This window comes from Diorhabda carinulata, chromosome 6 (assembly GCF_026250575.1).
Source record: "Diorhabda carinulata isolate Delta chromosome 6, icDioCari1.1, whole genome shotgun sequence".
Lineage (NCBI taxonomy): Eukaryota > Metazoa > Arthropoda > Insecta > Coleoptera > Chrysomelidae > Diorhabda > Diorhabda carinulata.
Window position 1 is genome coordinate 9,017,991 of NC_079465.1, and position 20,013 is coordinate 9,038,003.

At 32.8% G+C, this 20,013-nt stretch overlaps 1 protein-coding gene across 1 annotated transcript; it reads left to right on the forward strand.

Annotated features, from left to right (window-relative positions):
* The first annotated feature begins 2,871 nt into the window (after nucleotides 1–2,871).
* Nucleotides 2,872–19,064, forward strand: LOC130895316 (uncharacterized). Its single transcript, XM_057802542.1, has 8 exons — nucleotides 2,872–3,087; nucleotides 7,139–7,436; nucleotides 10,022–10,266; nucleotides 10,918–11,091; nucleotides 11,193–11,308; nucleotides 14,922–15,106; nucleotides 17,480–17,671; nucleotides 18,857–19,064. Exons 1-8 carry the CDS (start codon nucleotides 2,966–2,968, stop codon nucleotides 19,034–19,036), a joined length of 1,512 nt encoding a protein of 503 aa, XP_057658525.1. The 5' UTR covers nucleotides 2,872–2,965; the 3' UTR covers nucleotides 19,037–19,064.
* The last annotated feature ends 949 nt before the right edge of the window (nucleotides 19,065–20,013 follow it).

Here is a 20,013-nt window from a genome sequence, read left to right on the forward strand (position 1 = left end):
ATATTTAAAAAATTTCAGTTAGGCGTCAAGGCTAGTTTGGCAAGGATGAATGGTACAATTGTTCCGATATTTTAATATTACATGCAGACATTCATGTCAACGTTACCTTTAATAAACAATTAGAAAAAAAATAATATTTCAATTCAATAAATAAGGGACACGAATGAGCCATAGCATAGCATAGATCCAAGGGTTGTGAAACAAAAACACTACCCCCAGCTTCAGAGGAAAAGGGTAGAGATAACCCTAACCTCAAATTCTAAGAGGAGCTCTTACGCGGCTGCTGCCAAGCTCGAGCTCGTGAGAGTTGCCATTCTGTTGCCAGTGCCTTCCCTGAGACTATTCTCAGCGCGAACGAGCAAAACTCGCTGTTGGAGGTACTAGTGGATGAGATGTTCTCAGGATGAGAGAGAGATCCAATTTAGGGGCATCCACTTTCGGCCTTCACTAATTCTGGTTGACTGTGAAACACCACAGTCGGCTGAAGGTTCCGCAACTCGTGGGCTGGACAGGGGCCGAGTTAACTACGTGTGCGGGAGAAGATATCCCGAAAACACACCGCCACTTTGTTCCTCCCTAGGAGTAAATAAGTGGAAGAAAAGAGGTTTTTACAGCTAATAGAATCGCAGAATGAGAGTCGAAAGTAATGATCAGCTCATTAGGGTAGGTATAGAAGAACAATTTTACCTGACCATCAAGGCCAATGGTTACACCATCCTCTACAGGTTTGGGAAAATACCAGTTCATGGCCTAATGAAATAGGAGGAAAACAAAGATGCTCCCTGAATCTCCAAGGAGCACACTGAAGATGCCAAGGAAGAAGTGGAGGGCACAGATCATCTCCACGTTGGAAACCTAGGCCACAGAGAATTAACCTCCGAGGCTCCAATGGAAGTAACGAGACTGCCGATGAAGAGCACCAAAGGGATCAAACACTTAGTAAGTCGAATGAACCTGAGGTATGAAGGCGGGTATCAAAATAGCCCAAGTGAACGCTCACCACGCAAAAGGGGCATCTGCAGTCATTGCCCAGGTTTTAAATAAAGACAATATTAGCGTAGTCCTAATCCAGGAACCCTGGATCTACAGGGAACATTTCTAGGGACTAACCTGTAAAAACACCAAGGTAATATATGACACAAACCAACTTTGTCTTTCAGAATTTCTGATCGGAGATCTCGTACATATTCGAACACGCCTCGAATACGAGAAAAAACGTCAAGAAATTGTCAGTCTCCTGCTACTTCGATGGAAACGGGCCTGTACCTCCACCAGAACTGCAAAGACTATTAGAGTACTGTCAGAGAAAGAAGCTGCACACAACACTCTTTGGGATTGCAAAGACACCAACAGCAGAGGTGAGCAACTCTTATATATTTTAACTAATAACCTTTACATACACAATGTAGGGAACACACCAACATTTGTAACAAGAGTAAGGAAAGAAGTTTTAGACATTACATTAAGTACTTCGAACCTAAAAAATCGGGTAAAAAACTGGAAGGTATCGAATGAGAGTCTGGAGCAAGATCTCAGAGGCTATTAAAGGCAGATTAAAACCAGAATACTCACTGCCTACAACAAAGAAATAAGGAAAGCAAAGCGACAACGCTTCATAAAATTCTGCGAGGAAATTGACTCCGCACCTGCGGCTTCAAGACTTCACAAAGTCTAGACGAAGGGCAAAGTCAATACAACCATCGCACTGAGGAAACCGGATGGCAGCTGAGTGAAGAGGACAGAGCACAGCTCTTGCTGAAAACTCACTTCCTACAAAGCGACAATCCAGTACACAAAAGGCCAGAATATAGCAAAATTACGAGAGAAACTGCAATTGCAAAACAGGTATGTAGCTGAATGGGCTTTGAACACCTTTCAACCGTTCAAGTCGCCAGGAGTGGACGGAATTTACTAAGCCCTCTTCCAAAGGGGACAGGAGGATATCTTGCTACTTTGGATCCGCCTCGGTAGAAGCAGCCTAGAGCTGTGTTATAAACCAGAGCCATGGGAAGTAATCTTCAGTAGGAAAGTAGGAAAAAAGAACATCACACATCTCAAATTCTTCAGACCAATCAATCTCACCTCGTTTCTACTTAAAACGATGGAAAAAGCTGTCGACAATTATATTAGAACAGAGATTCTAAAATGGAAATCTCTTCATCCATGTTAGTTTGCATACCAAACAGGTAAATCTACGAAAACTGCTTTGTTACAATTGACAACTAGAAATCAAAATTCTCTGACGAACAAAGAAAACGTAGTATGTGCCTTCTTGGACATAGAAGGCGCTTTTGTCAACATTCCGCACGACTCTGTCAAAAAAGCATTAGATGCGAGAGGAGTAGATAGGACAATCTCCAGATGGATGGCACAATTATTATCTACTAGAATAGCAGAAATGAAAGTAGGGTAAGACACAGGGGATGCCCACAAGGAGAGTCGCGTCCCCACTAATGTGGAGCTTAGTAGTAGACGAACTCTTATAAGGGTTGACGGAACTCGGCATATCCTGTCAAAGATATGCAGACGACATAGTCATCTACGCAAGAGAATATACTCTGTGACATAGTTCTAAGAGGACTCAACTATACAAAAATGTTTGAGATGTTTCTGCAATAAACGACAATGGATAAAATCATTAAAAAATTTTTCTTGTTTCTGTTACTCTTTCTCATGACTCCTCCAAATAATATTTTTAAGGAAATTATAATTTATTTGCAATATACCTGAATTTATTTCTCAGAACTATGAATAAATTTATGTTGTATCGCACGAGAATTATAATTTAAAGATTTTTAATTGCGATAATTGTAGTTTGAACTTCTTAAGTTCAAATCAATAATATCTCTATAGTTACTATTTATTGTTCCATACAAACATTACCATAGTTTCTATCCAAACAAGGTTAAATATTGTGACAAGTTCTATTTGTATACGAATTGTCATTATTTTCGAAAAGACAGATATGCCGGGGCTACCAGAACAAATATATTGCGCAGAACAAATTTCGATACCTCCAACTTTTCCTTATTTATTGAGACAATATGCCAAAGCGGCTATTAGGAGTCAACCAACAGATTTGTTACAGTGAGTAGTACTCTTGTTGTCTTAAATTGTCGGTTGTAGTAGCTAGAAGAAAAAAATTATACAGTATATTAGCTGTTTTCACAAAATTGATTGATATGAAATATGCAAATATAATAAGATAAATTTCTTTAATTTCTTATTTCTTAGACCTTTTGATATATAAATGCATCTATATGTTTTTGATTTTAGGCCTTTTTGTTTTAAAATTAGTTTTTTTTGATAGTTTTTAAAAGAAAGAGTAATTTTGACGTTTCGACTTTTCTTTAAGTCTTTATCAAAATATTTTGAACGTCAAAATTTCTCTTTCTTTTAAAAATTATCAAAAAAAAAATTCTAAAATAGAAGAGACTTAAAATCAAGAATATTTAGATGCATTATTATAATAAGATATAAATTGACCACTATACTCTATAGTCTACATCAGGATTCTGCAACCTTCTGGGCCAGAGAGTCAAAAATAATTATTTAGAAAATTTCAAAGTTTTTAAAGAACCGCAATTTTTTTCTTGCCAATAACTAATAATACTCACATAAGTAAAAGTAAAAAAAGGCGAAAAAAAACTAATCTATTCATAAGAAAAAATATCTATTTTTTCATAGATTTATAGTGTTTTTTACAACAAATTAGATGATATATTCATATTTATATGGAATTATTAGATAATTACCTATAATTTAAGTAAAACGAATTGAACAATCGAACATTTACTCAAAACTAATAACTTGTACGTCAATAACAAACAATTGGTCAAACAAATTCAATGGGAGAGTTATCTTTGCATGGTTTTCGAGAAGAGAATTTGTCGCTCTTTAACGTTTCAACACCTTAGCTTTGGAAAGCCATCGTACTTTATTATGAAGAAGGAGATCGATCAACAATTCTTCAAACTGTTAGGTATTAGAGTGCTTTTGACAAGATGCAATCAATATTTTTATTACCAAATTCATAATCTCAACTATTTTGACCGGAGATGTTTGGACACAAACCGAGAAAGGAACAAAGAATTTACATTTTCTTGACTTGAAACATTTTTTAATAGTTGAATAAACATAAAGTAAATAAGTTGATGCGATAACGCGAAAATCCGTAACAATTTTCCAATTCTAAATAATTTAAAATATGTACAATTGATCATATTGAAATTTCATTCAAATGGGAAAAGTGCCATCTTGAAATGAAACGAAAACATTTTTAATGTAAGTCCATTAGTTACAGATGAGTATTTATTTCTGATGTCATTAATTGTACTGCGAAGCTATGCTAAAGGCATAGAGGAGAAACTGTGGAAGTTAGCATTAGCTTGAGGGATATATGAAAGTGGATCATGAGAATGAGTTATAGAATTTGATAAATTTTTGGCTACATTTAAAAAGTAATGATTGAGGTTATCAGGTGAAGTAGAGATGAACCATGTTTCTTTAGAAACATTACGAGAAACCAGAAAACCAGCCCACACTAATAAAAAAACGGTTAATATATTTTGAAATGGTTTGAACAATTATACGAGAAAGTCCTCGAGTAGATAACTTAATAAAAATGAACTATTTCTATTTCCAGACGCCTAAAAGTACAAAAATCACAAGTTACTGACATGTTAGGGTGCAAAGGTAACTAGCATTCGATTGTAATCAGTTCAGTTTTGGAACGTAATTTTCTAAACATGCATGTCATGATCGGGGTAACTATACCCGAGAAGCCGTTCACATATGAAAATAAATAAAGTTGACAATGCTAAAAAAACTGTTCATTAAAAAGCTTAATTTTTTTCTGGACTATTAGGCCGCCGTCGAAAATAATTATTACTAGACGTTTCGCCAATTTGTGTGGTTGTCATCTTCAGAAGTTGTTTGTTGAATAATAATAGTAATATTTGCCAGAAAAATTACAAATCATTTCAATGTATAATATTCAATATTTATTCATTTTTATTTTACAATAATTTTTAGTATAAAGAGAACAATAAAAAGAAAAAAAAACGTTGTAGGCTCATTTACATTTAGGACTATGTTAACCGAGACATAACTTTTCAATACTCAATAATATAAAATCTAATCCCATAAAAACTAAATGTTGCGCATGGGATTATCTTCTGTTTATTTAAGTATATATCTAAAATGTATTGGGTAAGTGAATAAAAACCTTTCTTCCTTTTCTCTCTTTAAATCAATAAGTTTATGAAGTTCAATTCGATTTGTAATTAAGAGAAGTTTCTTAAACACACTTTTAATAAAATTTATAGAATTATTAATTATTTTTAAATATGTCTCACATATTTCAGGCAAGTAATTATATAATTTGCAGCAAAATAGTAATGAAATTTTTGACCGAAAGACTTATTTGATCTGATTGTTTTTACACTACAACTATTTTTTCTTGGTATTATAGTTCAAAATTACAATATTTTTATAAATATATATTATTAAATTATATATATAAATTTACTTTTAGTCGCTTTTATTTCAGTTATTATCTCGTTTGTATTTATTTTTAATCTATCATAATTTGGATTGTTTTGTTGATATATTGAAAAGAGAATAAAATACGTTGTATCGGAATTTATTGTTGATGCCATATGGTTAAAAAAATATTTAACGTTATTCATAGATCTAGGAACAAAGGTAGAGCTTTGATATTATTGTCTAGAAATTTTGGTAGTCAAACAACCTATAACATTAGTAGTGAATATTCCCTGTCTAAAACCATATTGCTGGGAAGAAATTAATTTGTATATATCTATATACGATGTTAGTTGTTTATATAGAGCTTTTTCAAATATTTTAGTTAAAAACAGTAATTAAAGATATCGGTCGATAATTGGTTTTTTTGTCATCTTTGTCATATATTAGTATTACAACGGATACTTCAAATTGATTTGGGTAAACACCTTTTTCAAATATGTTTTTTTAAGAAAAGTAATAGGCGGGGCAATTTCAATCGTCACATTTTTCAATATGTCCGCTTTTATCTTATCAAATCCCGGTGAGTTAAAGAGTTATGAATTAATTTTCTGCTCTAAGCGCCAGACAGAAAGATTTATTAGATATATTCCTCCGAGAACTTGGAGTTTTCGATTTATTAATATTTTTGGAATATTTTTCACCTATTTTTGTAAAATAACTATTGAATACATGAGCTACTTGTCGACTATCAGAAATTATTACTTGGTTTTCGTTATAAATTTCTTTAATTTTATTGTTTTTGTCTTTTTGATCAAATTCTTTTATTGTTTTCCATAATGGTTTACAAGTATTTTTATATTTTTCAATTTTCTCTTGATAATATTTTTTCTTTGCCTTTGTGATTAACTTTGTTTATTTTATTTCTATATATATAAAGAAAGCACTCTTGCCACAAGAATTTGGAGTTTGGAAAGAATCATGATAATGCTCTTTTTAGAGTGTCTATCTGATGTACAGTAGTGCGAAATAACTGAGTTGCTGATTTATTGAACAAAGTTTTCAAGCTGGAGCTGTGATATTCTCCTCCTGCTCCCTCTCACTACTCCATATATCTTACATTGGAGGCTATTGTGTAATAGGACGCATTGGCTCCCAATGCGCGTCAATTATTCAATATCAAAAATTTTTGCAGCGTTCTAGTGCTAACTCACCAAAGTATTATGGAAAGACTTTCCTCACGTCCCTTTCTAAATGAAATATCGGACGCGTTTTGGTTTTAAAATGAACTTTGTATTGATGTTTATTTCGAAATCATATTGTCGACTCTATTACCTTTTATTTTATCTAGATATCTGCAAAAATAATGGTATCAATAAATAGGCAGGACATATCTAACTATTTCTAAGCATAAATTGTAAAAAAATTATTTAAATAAACTTTTTCAATTCTTAAATTGAAATGGAGTAGAAATGAATAATGTAATTAAAGAGAAACCTTCCTATGCATAATGTAAGATCTAGTGAAAAAGTAACTTCTACTTTTGTGATCATAAAAGCAAATATTGACGATATGAGAAATCATGATCCTATCCTGGATAGGATTCTAAACGGAAAATTATGTTATTGAAGCTAAATAGAATTATTAATTCCAGATGGTCAACGGCATACTTTCGGTGTTTGTCTTTGAATATTCCGCCTCCTGTGAAACCACGTCTGGAATATCCAATCCCAAGAGATCACTATGGTATAACACCTGGATGGTTGAAGGCTCTCCTGTATCAACTTTCCAGTAACAAAACTATAAATTTCAAAATATTATGGGATAGATGGATTGGTGCTTGTTTATCTCATCACACTCTAATACAGATATTGTGCTTAGGAGGGTTTGATAACCCTAAAGAAATACCTTGGCTGAGATTTATAGGACTTTGTGCAGCTCATTTGACGGATGTAAGTAGACGATGCACTATCTCTATCTTTCTTTGGTCAGGTTAGTGCTTAAAAAATAATTAGTAATTAGCAAAATTTTTCCGAGACTTGACAGCTGTCATTAATTGTCATTCGAGTACGACTTTGGTGAAAAATGTGCCTTTGTGCTAATTGAACATTCACATTTCCCTTGCCTGCTTTCCAGTTTACTGTTGATTCTTTGTGTGAAACCTAACGATTGCAAAGTGTAGTTATTTGACAGGTCCATAATGCTTTTAGATCCGATTGTTGGGGCAAGAATTGTTGCGCTGTTACAAGATGGTCAGGGGCAACGTGAAACTGCAAGAATTGTAGGTGCTAGTCTTTGTGGTGTGCAAAGGGTGTACCAAAGCTTTTTGGAGACTGGAAGAAGTGAGAAATGTAAACGTTAGTGAATGGACCGTTAAAAGAAGACTTCATGCTGCTGGACTGTCATGCAGAAGAATGGCTATAGGTCCCCCGTTGTAACGCCAGCATTGGGCTGCAAGATTGACATTTGCCAGAGATCACGTTCGTTGGAATGATGATGACTGGAGCTTAGTATTGTTCTCAGATGAGTCGCGTTTTTACTTCTCTGGGTCAGATGGACGTTGACGAGTGTGGAGAAGACCTGGGGTAAGATTTGCTGAAGTTTGCATTGACGAGCGTCTCCATTTGGCGGTGGGTCAGTTTTCATTGAAAATGGCTCCCTAACCTCTCACAGGTACATTACGAAGTTGCTAGAAGACCATGTTATGCCTTTCATGGTTACTATGGAGGAACATGGCATTTTTATGCAAGATAATGCGAGACCACACACAGCTAGAATTGTCACGGAGTATCTGAATGAGGTCGAAATTAGGCGGTTTGACTGGCCAGCCCATAGCTTAGACATGAATCCCTTAGAACATGTCTGGGACGAGTTGGGACGACTGATCCGCAGACACACACCAGTACCAATAACTGTCCAGGAGCTGAGAAGATTGCTGTTGCAGGAATGGGATAACATCGACCAGAATGTGATCCGCAACTTAATTCCAAGTATGTCGCGCCTCATTCAAGCAGTCATCAATGCAAGAGGAGGGAATACACGTTATTAGTGTCAAGTTTTTTTTATTTTGTTCGTTCCATATCTTCCCTAACAACAAAATGTTGAATTTCGCCCAAAATGTTAATTTGTTGCCTTTTCAGAATAAATCATTAAATCCAAGAAAAACAATGCATTTTTATTTAGTATAGAGTATCACATTCAGCTTACAAAAGCACATGCAATGATGTGCAGTTTGTGAATACTATCTGAAAACGTAAAATTTCAAAGAACATGAAAATTTTAAAGCTTCCATTTAAGCATAATTGGTAATGGAAGATCTTGACGAAACTGTCCTAAGCAAACTTGATAATAAATATTCTATTATTTTTCCGATATGTAGATGATTCCATTACTGCCGTACCAAAGAATCAAATTGAGAACATAAATAAAAAAACCTATAGAAGTAAATCTAATTTTTTTTCATCAGTAAATTGATCATATCTACTTTTATTCAATATTTTTTACATGTCCAGTTTCACGAAACTTTCAGTTTTGCTAAATGTAGACTGCGAAACATGTTGACCAGAGCATTTATTATTAAAAATTTGAATTCTTGTTTTAATACCACAACCAATCATAATTAAAATGTATATTCTTTGAGTCTCGGACAAATGAGCCTTAATTAAATTTAATACGCGCACAAATATTATACTGATGTATTTTAGTAACTTTAAATACCTAAATAACAGCAGCTTACTATTTCTAAAGTATATTTTAATAGACTAGACAATATTGCTGATTCAATAGCTAGGATAACAGAAGAAATTAACAAAATAACCCCTAAGGTCATTCAAGATTCCAAAATCGCCTCGGTTATTATCAAGAAGTGAATGATGGTCATTTTGAACATTTAATTTAATTGTAAAGTACATTGAAAAATATACTCTAATTATTATGCGACTTTATTTCTTCATTCTACGTAAAATTTTGTGATGGAGACATGATCAAAATCTTAAAAATTAATTTTTCAGTTATAATTGCACCAAGAGCTTTATATGGCTGAACAGAAGACTAAAATTCATTTCCAACAGCGTGCCACACAACCTGGTTTCTTATTTGAAATTTTCAAGGGGGTGCTTATAATTCAGAGGGGGTGCTAGAGAGGGATAATATTTTCTGTAAATTTTCAATTTAAGAATAAAAATCGACCTTTTCAGGTTTCAGGTTTTTTTCACATAGTAAATAATAAGGCAAAAATTGAATTTAATCCATACATATGGACCGCGTTGTATAGTATGATTTTTTTGACACTTGTTTACTTATTTTTCCTAAATTTCATGATTTTTGTAATAATATCATACTTAATTTCTTCTTTTTTTTCTTTTGCCACAACATATTTCATGAATCCATTAATTATTGTGATGCTACATTTTCATTTTTGCCATGGCTCGGTCCTTTTTAGCACTACCAAGTTTGTGAACTTGATTAAATATTATATGTTGATTACAGTTTTAGAAAATAGGAGTGAATTACAAAAATTTATTGTTTTTTTTTGTAGGATTTAACTAGTTCTATGAAATTAATTTGTGAAATAATGACTGATGAACCTGAAGGTGGATCAGCTATGATACCATTAGCAACATTCATGGATTTATACACTTTCTTAGCCAAGATTGATGCCTCCAAAGGTCAAATGTTGAAAAATATCTATTTCACCGATTCTCTTCTGAGTTTATATAGAGAAATTTCTGAAAAAGAGGTTAAAGAAGAAGTAAAAGAGGAAGTGGTGTTAGAAGAAGAAAGGTATGTAGATATATACAGTTTGCTCCTAAAATAATTTGGAATACTATTGTGCTCTCAAAATCCCCTAAAATAACTATAATGTTCGCTTTTTGCAAGTAGTGCCTCTCTGTTGATGCCGAGGCGAGAGATTCTCGTTCGTAAATGTTGCTCTAGGTGTATAGAGTCTGTAACAATTGGAAATGATAAAGACGTAGTTGTTATCATATCAATAATTCTCTTTAAACAGTTGTTTGAATCACGATTACCCTTCAAAAGCTATTTACTTGGGTTACTTTTGAACTAATTCTTTGTCATTCTATACTCTGTTATCTTTAAACTGATGATAATATAAAAGGTTAAAAAAATGTTATTATCTTCTTTATAATTACATCCTAATTTGATACAGAATGCAGAGTGTACGGTGACTATGGATTTCCTCTTTGTTAACTGCAAAACGTAAAATTTTTCTCCTCTATAGCCGCCATATTTTTTACTGGCGCTTTCCAATGGATAGTGAAGGAAGCATTGCGTGCCTATGCTCATTGTTGCCTACAATCAAAACTGTTTTAAATATGTAAATTTAATGTAATAAATATTATTAAACGTCGCAACCCTAATATACTACAAAAGACCTATTAGTGCTATTACCGAATTACTTATTTGTACACACAGTGAGAAGAGTCAGCTGTCTGAAAAATCTGAATCAGAAGAAGTGGAAAAAGAGATGAGCAAAGAAGAAATATCATGTCCAAGTCTAGTAGGAGACGATCAGTATTCCGTAGATTATTATATCGATCATGTGGCTGTTGGAGAAGAGCACGATGAAGCCGAAGAAGGTTCGACTGGGTGAGTACAGAAACTTATATTAGTGAGTACCTGTACAGGCTGGAAATTGTATTTGTAACGGTAGGCGTAGTGTTTATATCAAAGTTCTCAAAATATTACAGGGCAATTGAGCTTCCTGCATATTTAAAAGAGCCTTCAGGAGGAGAAATGGGGGAAGTTGACGATATCTCGCCGGAATTAATGTACGCTCAAAGAATGTTCGAAATGGAAGGAGAAGGTTAGTGATATTAAGTTGAACCATTACATTTCTTTAAATCAGACATTTCAGATATTTCCTTCAATTGAATGATTTTTTGGATTTATATCTGTTATTCTCACAACTCTAACTCATTTTATACTTGTGTGTAGCTTTCAGCATAGAATTTCATCATAGCATATGTATCTGTAATTTTTTAAATAAATTGGAACGTATGCAATCTTAGCATTTTCGGATGGGGAGGTGGTACTAATAATACTGTAATGATTTTCTTAATTTTTTAAACCATTTCTAGCGGTGGGGTGAATTTATACACACTGTTTCTTACTTACTTAATTACACACTTACACCAGACAATATTCATAATTCCTAATCACTAACTATTTACTACTTGTAGAATTTATTTAAATTCGGCATTTACTATTTCGTTCACTATGACATCCAATTATATTCTTTCGAATAATTCTAGAAAGTAAACATATAAACTAATAAATAAAAAGGTCTTCATAGATATTGGTACTAAATCAATATAAACAAATTGCCACTGTGATAAAAATGTATAAAAAGCCATCGCATCCGCCAAACTTTTGACTCTTCCATCCTAACCGAACAGGACCGGCCTTACGGTATGTCGTGGACGTGTTAGTAACAATACATTGAAAAATTGTGTTTGATATCCATATTTTGTTTTGTATTCATTTGTTAATAACTTTAAGGTGAAGAAGCATTCAATATATCCAGAAAAAAACTGAATTGAAGCTATACTTTGAATTGAATGAGTATAATACAAAATATAAATCAATTGATAAAGACTTAATTAGTCGAAACGTCAATATTTTTCTTTCTTTTAGTAAATTATTAAAAAAAACTAATTTTGAAACAGAAGAGACCTAACATCAAGAACATTTAGAAACATAAACATATCAAAAGGTCTAAAAAATAAGAAATTGAAGAAATATATATATATATATATATATATATATATATATATATAATTTTAACGTAAGGTTTTCCATTTAATGGAGATTTTGAGCTGTAATCATTTAGTGTAAAAAAATACCGATATTAATTAGTAGCAATTTTCCAGACCGAAGCGAAGGACATAAAATTACTTTTGAGTCGTGCTACGTGAAATATTCGTGTAGCTGTTTTGCGTGTTAAAACCTTTTGGAAACTATGATCTAAATGTTTGTAAAATAACCCAGATCATATAATAAGATCTTTCTTCCTTGGAAAACTGATGGATAAGTGCGATCAGTTGACGTTGTATCATTTGTCTATGTTTTTTTGAGCTTTGAAACTCATTTATTCCTCTTGAATAACTTTCTACTATTAGTTCTCATGAGCAGCGTCACTGATAGGTTACAGAGGTTTGCGGTTTTTATACATTTCGGTATTTCAGGTTGAAAATATTTTATTATTAAATACCTTAAATTTTTTTTGGTTTATACGCTTATCATTGCTTAATTTTTGAAATTAATTGTGGACCAATTCATACATCTCGATTGATTTTATTGAATATCAGTCACACATATCGACATTAGCAGATGCACTAATCTCACTAGGCATTATTTGAGTAACTCTCTCACTACTGATTTCCATTTTTCGCATTTTAGAAGCGGAAAAACTTACTTCAATATTATATCGAAACCATAAAGAAATACAATGTTGTTGTTATAGTCATATATATAGAAAAAACTAGAAATAATTGTCCCCTCAGTAATATTTGTCTAGTGGTTATGAAGTATATTATAAATTTCTTTAATTATGGATGAAACAATTGATGAAATTTATAATAATTATGAAGAAGAAGGACATGCGTGTATAATTTTTGCACAATGTTAACGCGTTAACATTGAAAACAAATATTTCAAATTAAGCATACTTTATCAAGAACAAAAACAGTAGTTTTATCTTTAATGCCAATATTTTAGAGGTTATATCAACACCCTTAATTTGGCAACGAGCTAATTTAAAAGTTTTTTGTTGATTTTTTTTAGATTTAAATGGGCTAATTCTTAAGTATGAAAAATTTGGGTTCCTTTTTGGATAATATATGCATTATGTATCATGTAGGATACATTTTCAAATAAGGTTTAAAGTTTCCGGTATTTAAATACCGGTACCGGTTCGCTAACAATAGACCGATCCATCATTATTTGATACTTCTGGAGCTTGTGATGCATTACGGCATCAAAACGTTCTTCAACGTATACATCTAAGAATTTGCCCGTTGTCTGAAGTAATACATCTTCGTTTTCCAAACTTGTTTGGTTTTCTTCCTCATTTCAACTAAACTAAGGAAAATTAGTTTACATGATTACAATATAACTTTTAAAACGAAAACTGAAAAAATACAGATTTTCCTAGCAATCAAAATAAAAAGTGTAGAAATAAAACAGTAATTCAGTTGAATAGATTTCCATATCATTACAATGATATAGTATATATATATATGGTATCATTTTGGGATATAACTAAAAAAATATTGCTCAATTTATTACAGTTGAAAGGTTACAGAGAGTTGAGTTGTGCATTAAAAGAGCAAAAGTTTTATCCTGTTTACTCCAACCTTTTGCTGTACCTTGTCTATACACTCAAATGTTCCAATTTCATACATTTTCTCTCAATCTCTTTAACTACTCACTGTTATTCACAAAACGGTTTTCCAATCTCGATATTTAGACTATTGTAGTCCGATGGAATGGATACATTACCATTTCCCTAGGTGTTAAATTTTTCTTACTTTTTCCAGCTACAGTCAAAAAACCCGCTTTTTGTTTCTCAAAACTACTAATTTCCTCTGTACATACACCTCTGCTCTGCTCTGCTTGAAAACTCTAATGGCTCTTCTATAGGTAAATTGCCAGATGTTAAGGCATAAACACTTGGACTATCAACTTGATGCTCTTAGCGATCATATTAGTTTACTATACCTGTATGGAAGTTGACAATGAAGGCAGATGAGAGGTAGGGATAGATGGGATAGCTTAATAGTTCAAATGTTTTATATAGATATTTCTAAAATCACTTTCCAGAAAATATTTTCACACAAGCTATAATTTGAGGTATTGAATTCTGCGAAATTCTTCCCATTTAGAACACACATTAGTAAAGCGTTTGGGAAATTGATGTTTATTTATCTTGACAATTGACATTTACAGTAATGACACATTTTATTACACTAGCGCCGCGATTGGTAAGTGGTAGAATTAAATTTGGGTTGCCGAAATTTACATGCAAATCGACCTTCTTATTGGGTTTGTTTTGTGCTGTACAAGGACTAAAGAGAGGCTATGGTACATAATAGAACTAAAATAAAGGCGTTAAATTTAAACAGGGAAAGTTATGTATTTTGCAAGGTATATTGCCAAATTAAGGGAACTTTTAGAATTAATTATTAATATTTGCTAACTAGCAAAATCATGTAAGCTGCAATTGGAATTTTGTACTCAATATATTTTAACCTCATAGCATTACGTGAAATTCTCGCTTCATTACATGAATTTTTTTTAAATATTGGTAGATATTGAAAAAAATTATATAATCCAACTATCTAAGAGACTGTATTGTTTCTCTATCAAAACGTTATTATATGTCGTCTGAAAAAGTTTTATACTCGTTTATATTTAAGGTGAATTTCAAGAAGATGCTCTGTATGATATTATCGCTGGTAAGGATGTGAAAGCCAAATTAGAAGGAAGTGAGGAGCCTTGTCCTCAAGAATCTGTTGATACTATAATCGAAGAACCGAGAAAAATTGTACCATATGATTTTGAAGATGAAAAAACGTTGTTAGAAGATTTGGAACGACTTAAAGTAAGCCCAATGTATACTTACAATTATCTCTAACGCAGTGTGTTCAGAGTTTATCACATTGTTATTAATTAATTTTTTGACTTTTCTTTATCATTTTTATTTCATTCGAAATTATAGGTAATTTCAAACTTGTATTGGTGCATATTCAGTAACAAAATACCAATGTATTGAGAACAACGCAATGTGTTGAACAATGTTTATATCTGCAGATGGCTTATATTGGTCGTGTTTTATCATTATGCCTTGCTAAGTGCCGGAATGGGACGGATTTTCCTATTCGTTCTATTTCTTCTATCTGGTCGATAAAATGCTTTCTTGTTCTCCCTCTTAGTTTTCTCTTGGTTTACCTACCTTAATTCTTTCGTGATCCATTCTAATAATATGTCCATACCAATTTAACTGTTCCTGATTTTGGCCCATTTTCTTTTACTCACTATTTTTCTTGAAAGTTTTATCTCAATTGTATCAATTTTAGTTTTATTTTCATAGGATATCACCAGATTTTCTGTTGAATATATTATTCTACACATAGTTATTACATGATATATAATTTTTGTTGTTGTTTGTTAATAATTCATTGGCTCTGTTTGTTAATTTTTTCATATTCTGTGATGATAGACTCAAAATATTCATATGCCGATGTATATAAACAGCTCAACAGTGCTTATAGGCGTAAGGCATGGAGTCGTTCTACTACTTTCCTCTATCTATTTTTGTTCATGGCTACTTCACGCCAGTTCTCTATTCCTATTCTTTTTTAATCTTTCTTCTCCCCTTAACAAGGATCTTTTCACCCAACTGTCTTCGTCCATTTTGGCTATATGCCCGATCCATTTAAGTATTTTTGCTCTGACCACATATCCCATCTCAGCTGGACTCTACAGTACTTTGATCTCGGCGTTCGTTCTTTTTCTTCACTCGTTTTGCTCCCCCCGCACTCCTTCGCAAATATTTCTTAGTACCTTTCTCTCGCATATGTTAATTATTTCCTTCTTTTTTGTTCATCACCTAACACTCATTGCCATACAGAACCGTTGGTTGTATAACTGTCTTGTAAATGCGTAACTTGGCGGCTCTTGAAATATATTTTGATTTCAATAGTCCTCTTAGGGATCCAAACGTTTGCTCCCTCTCACCAGTCTTTTGTCGATTTTCCTGGTTTCATCTCCTTTGTTAGTCACTATGACTTCCATATATTCGAACTCCTGGACTACAAATCTATACTCCTTTTGCGCTGTCGTCACTTTCAATTGATTGCAGCTATTCAGATCCCTTTCAATCTCCATATATTTGGTGTTTTGTTCATTTATGCGCAGTCCATATTCTTTTGCTTTCTTTTCAAATAGTTCTACTTATAAGTACCACATCATCTGCGTAGGCAAGGATTTCTGTCTTGTTATTGTAAATCATCCCCGGGGTTCGGATGCCACTACTTCTCAGGATCATCTATAATACAAGGTTAAACAGCACTGTTGATAGTAGTTCTCCTTGCTTTAAACCTCTTTTTGTTTCGAACTTTTCCGATAGGCTTCCTTCGACAGCTAGGTACTTCATTCTCGGTTTTATTCAGTGTCATTTTTACCAAATGTAATATTTTCTTAGGTATTCCGAGTGCTAATAGTGCCTGGAACAAATGTTTTCTACTTATTGAATCATATGCCTGCTTGAAATCCACAAAGAGGAGCTTCAGGCTTAATCCTTGGTCATAGTTATTGTTCTGGATTGTCGTACGTATGAAAATTTGATCACTAGCTGACTTCCCCTTTTTAAAGCCCTCCTAATACTCACCCACTTGTTCGGCCAAGTATTTGCCTAATCTATTTCTTTGATTCTGGCTAGGACTTCTCGCAGTCTGTCACATCTCCATCCTTATGTACTTTGCTATTTTGATATTTTTGTTGGTGTTTATTGTGATCTCAAAACCAACACTCAGCTTAATTTGATATTCCAAACATAAATGTTCACTACCTTCTCGAGACTCAGTTTCTTTATATCTATTTGGTACATTTCATGGATGTAGTAGATCATCCAAAAAAACTTATTTACCTTGCTGGTTTCAAGAAAAACAATGGGGATGATAAAACTTTTGTATCTATCAAATCAGGCTCTTTACAAGACTATGGTGATTATATTCATCTCATTTTTTCCTTTTCTATAGAATATGATAATAAGAAAGTGTTCCTTTACACATTCTAAACTAGAAATAAAAATTTCTTCTAAACCATTCAATAATAATGGATTAAAATGATGAATTATAACAATAGAATCGGTTATCTCTCAAAAACATATTTACTTATCATTATAATATTTTTAAGTCAGTCGCAAATATTATCAATAAATGAGATACTTTGATGAGTATTTTCGATATTTTAGGCACTACAACAAGAAATTCCTGGTGAAGCTGATGAAGAAATTGAAAAATTCAAGTGCAGACTTATAGCTGAGATGCCTCTCACTGATTCTCAGAACTTGGCTATTGAACAGTTCAAAGAAAAAGAAATTGAAGATAAACTTGATGAAGTCGAAGCAGAAGAAGAAAAAAGTGAGGAGGAACAAGTGGAAAAGGTAACAAATTTTGTTTTCATATTCAACTATCCTTTAATTTACATTTTATTTTTTAAAAAAGTGTTTCCTAATACTTTCAAGCATAAAATAATATATAGCCTAAGGTCAATTCGCATATTCCTTAGAATCATCAGAATTTTGCAAATTCCATGATCAGCAAGAAAAACCAATAAAGATATTCTGAAAAGAATAAGAAGAGAACGTGAATTGCTGGGCACGATAAAATGTAGGAAAACAGTATACCTGGGACATGTGATACGGAGTGTGAGGTACCATTTTCTTCAACTCTTGATAGAAGGAAAGATAAAGGGGAAGAAGGAGATTTGTCTTTCAAACTTACACATTACCAAAGCCCAGATTTTTTCCTGAAAACTCCAGGAAATTGTGTGTTTTTTTAATGTATATGAATTATTTTGAATTTTCTGAACGAAAAGAAGTGAATCAACTTTTCTAGTCTCATTGGTCATTATAACAGTGATTTAGTGATTTGGATACACTGGATAATGCTGTTATTGAAGGTAAAGAAAAAATCGGCAAAAATATGTGACTCATCATAGAAGTCTATAGATAACTGTCAGTATTTAGTGTGATACAAGAAGCTCTATTATGACAGAAATGATCAAGGCAGATATATATCTACTCTCTTTGTTTAATAACGAATTTTTGTTCTATTTGGTAGTGAGATGAGACCAAGTAACTTCGTGTTTGCCTATAAGCCCGGTGCAGATTGGAGTCGATCAGCGGTTGAACAGGCTAATGTGAAATTGGTCATATTGTTCGTGTTGCAAAAGAGGGAACCACTGTGATCTTTTAAGGGAGCCGTGCTGGAAGAAAATAAGTGCTACATGTTTGAGAGGAACCTTCGACAAGTGATCCAGTCAGCCAGGTCATTTTAGAGTGAATGACTCTAAGGAAACAGTGTAACTAGATAGATGTCTTCTCTTAGTTAGGTTATCATTTTTCCCTTATTCCCAGCTCATATGATCCTATAGTATCGTTTTGACTTTGTTTAAAAAACGTGCTATAATCGAGAAAATCGGATTGGCTATAATGAAGTTGACAGAAGGAATTTTGAATAAACAACAAAATTGAAGTAAAAAGTTTGAAATAATTTGATTTCTATTGATAAACTTAATTTCATGTTAGGTTATCGCATTAAATTTTTAGAAAAAATTTCCGTTTTAGGAAGATTATGAAGAAATTTGGGTAGATAAAGTACCCGGTATTGGTCCAGTTGTACCTGATTCGTTAATAAATGCCGTTGAAGAATATATGAAGGATGTTGCCGCCATTCAACACAATATGGTTATGCCGCGAAATATTAGACATTATAACTGCCCTCCGTTAGAACTTGTAGAAGCCTAAAATTGTATATTAAATGCATATTTAGAAATTTTGTTTGATTTCTACTATACAGTACAGCTATTGAAACACTACCAAAATGTGGCAAGGATACATTGCATCCTACATCTGGTTGTAGATGTATCACAACCGAGGATACAGTTATTTGCATTTACTCACTGATGTACCAGGGTAGAAAAAATCCTATCATATGGCTATGATTCGATTAGTTTTTTCAGTTTTCGAAAGATAGTGAATGACATCTGGATTTTTTCTCTAACATTCAGATCATGATTGAGCTGATCTATTCATAGTTTCTGACACCCCATCTGATTATTCGATTCTCGAATCTAAATCAGAGACATTAAATATGACTCTCTTTTCAAAAATATTACACATTACGACTTGTTCATGGAACACTAGGAAATTTTTTTAATTTCCTTTTTTTTGTTTGCCGCAACATACCAAATTTTCCAATTCTGTGATGATTATGAAATAGACATGATTATCGATAACGCAACACATTATACCTGAAAATAGAAAATTTCTAATATTAGGTTGAAAAAATAAGATACTAATTTAAAAAAAAAAGTAGCAACATGAATATTCCTGAAAAGATTCCCATAAAATAGAAATTGCTCTAAATAACGAGGTATATCTACAATGTAAGTTCCGTTTCTATTTCTATCAGTGTTAGTGCTGCGATAGTAATCCGAGCATGTGCGGCAGTTACTCTGATTCAATCAGAAGAAATGTAGGGCCCTTTCAGATCTCTGCTGCCTACGTATTACTCGTTCTATCAGCCTTAATTGTAAATTCTGACACTTGTGAAATCAAATCGTTTTATAAATACAAAGAAAGTTCAATAAAGTGAAATTTATCGGCAAATCTGTAGGATTTAGGGACAAAATGTTATGAGTTATACAATGATTTGATGATGGATTATATTTGGTTATTAACGCAATTGAAAAAGTAAGACGCAAAACCGTAACCTTTTGATA

Bases quoted from the DNA above. Each gene is read 5' to 3' on its own strand.
- LOC130895316 (XM_057802542.1), top strand. From the start codon at position 2,966: ATGCCGGGGCTACCAGAACAAATATATTGCGCAGAACAAATTTCGATA. The intron at 3,088-7,138 runs GTGAGTAGTACT...TATTAATTCCAG, and splicing joins CAACCAACAGATTTGTTACA to ATGGTCAACGGCATACTTTC. The intron at 10,267-10,917 runs GTATGTAGATAT...TTGTACACACAG, and splicing joins GTGGTGTTAGAAGAAGAAAG to TGAGAAGAGTCAGCTGTCTG.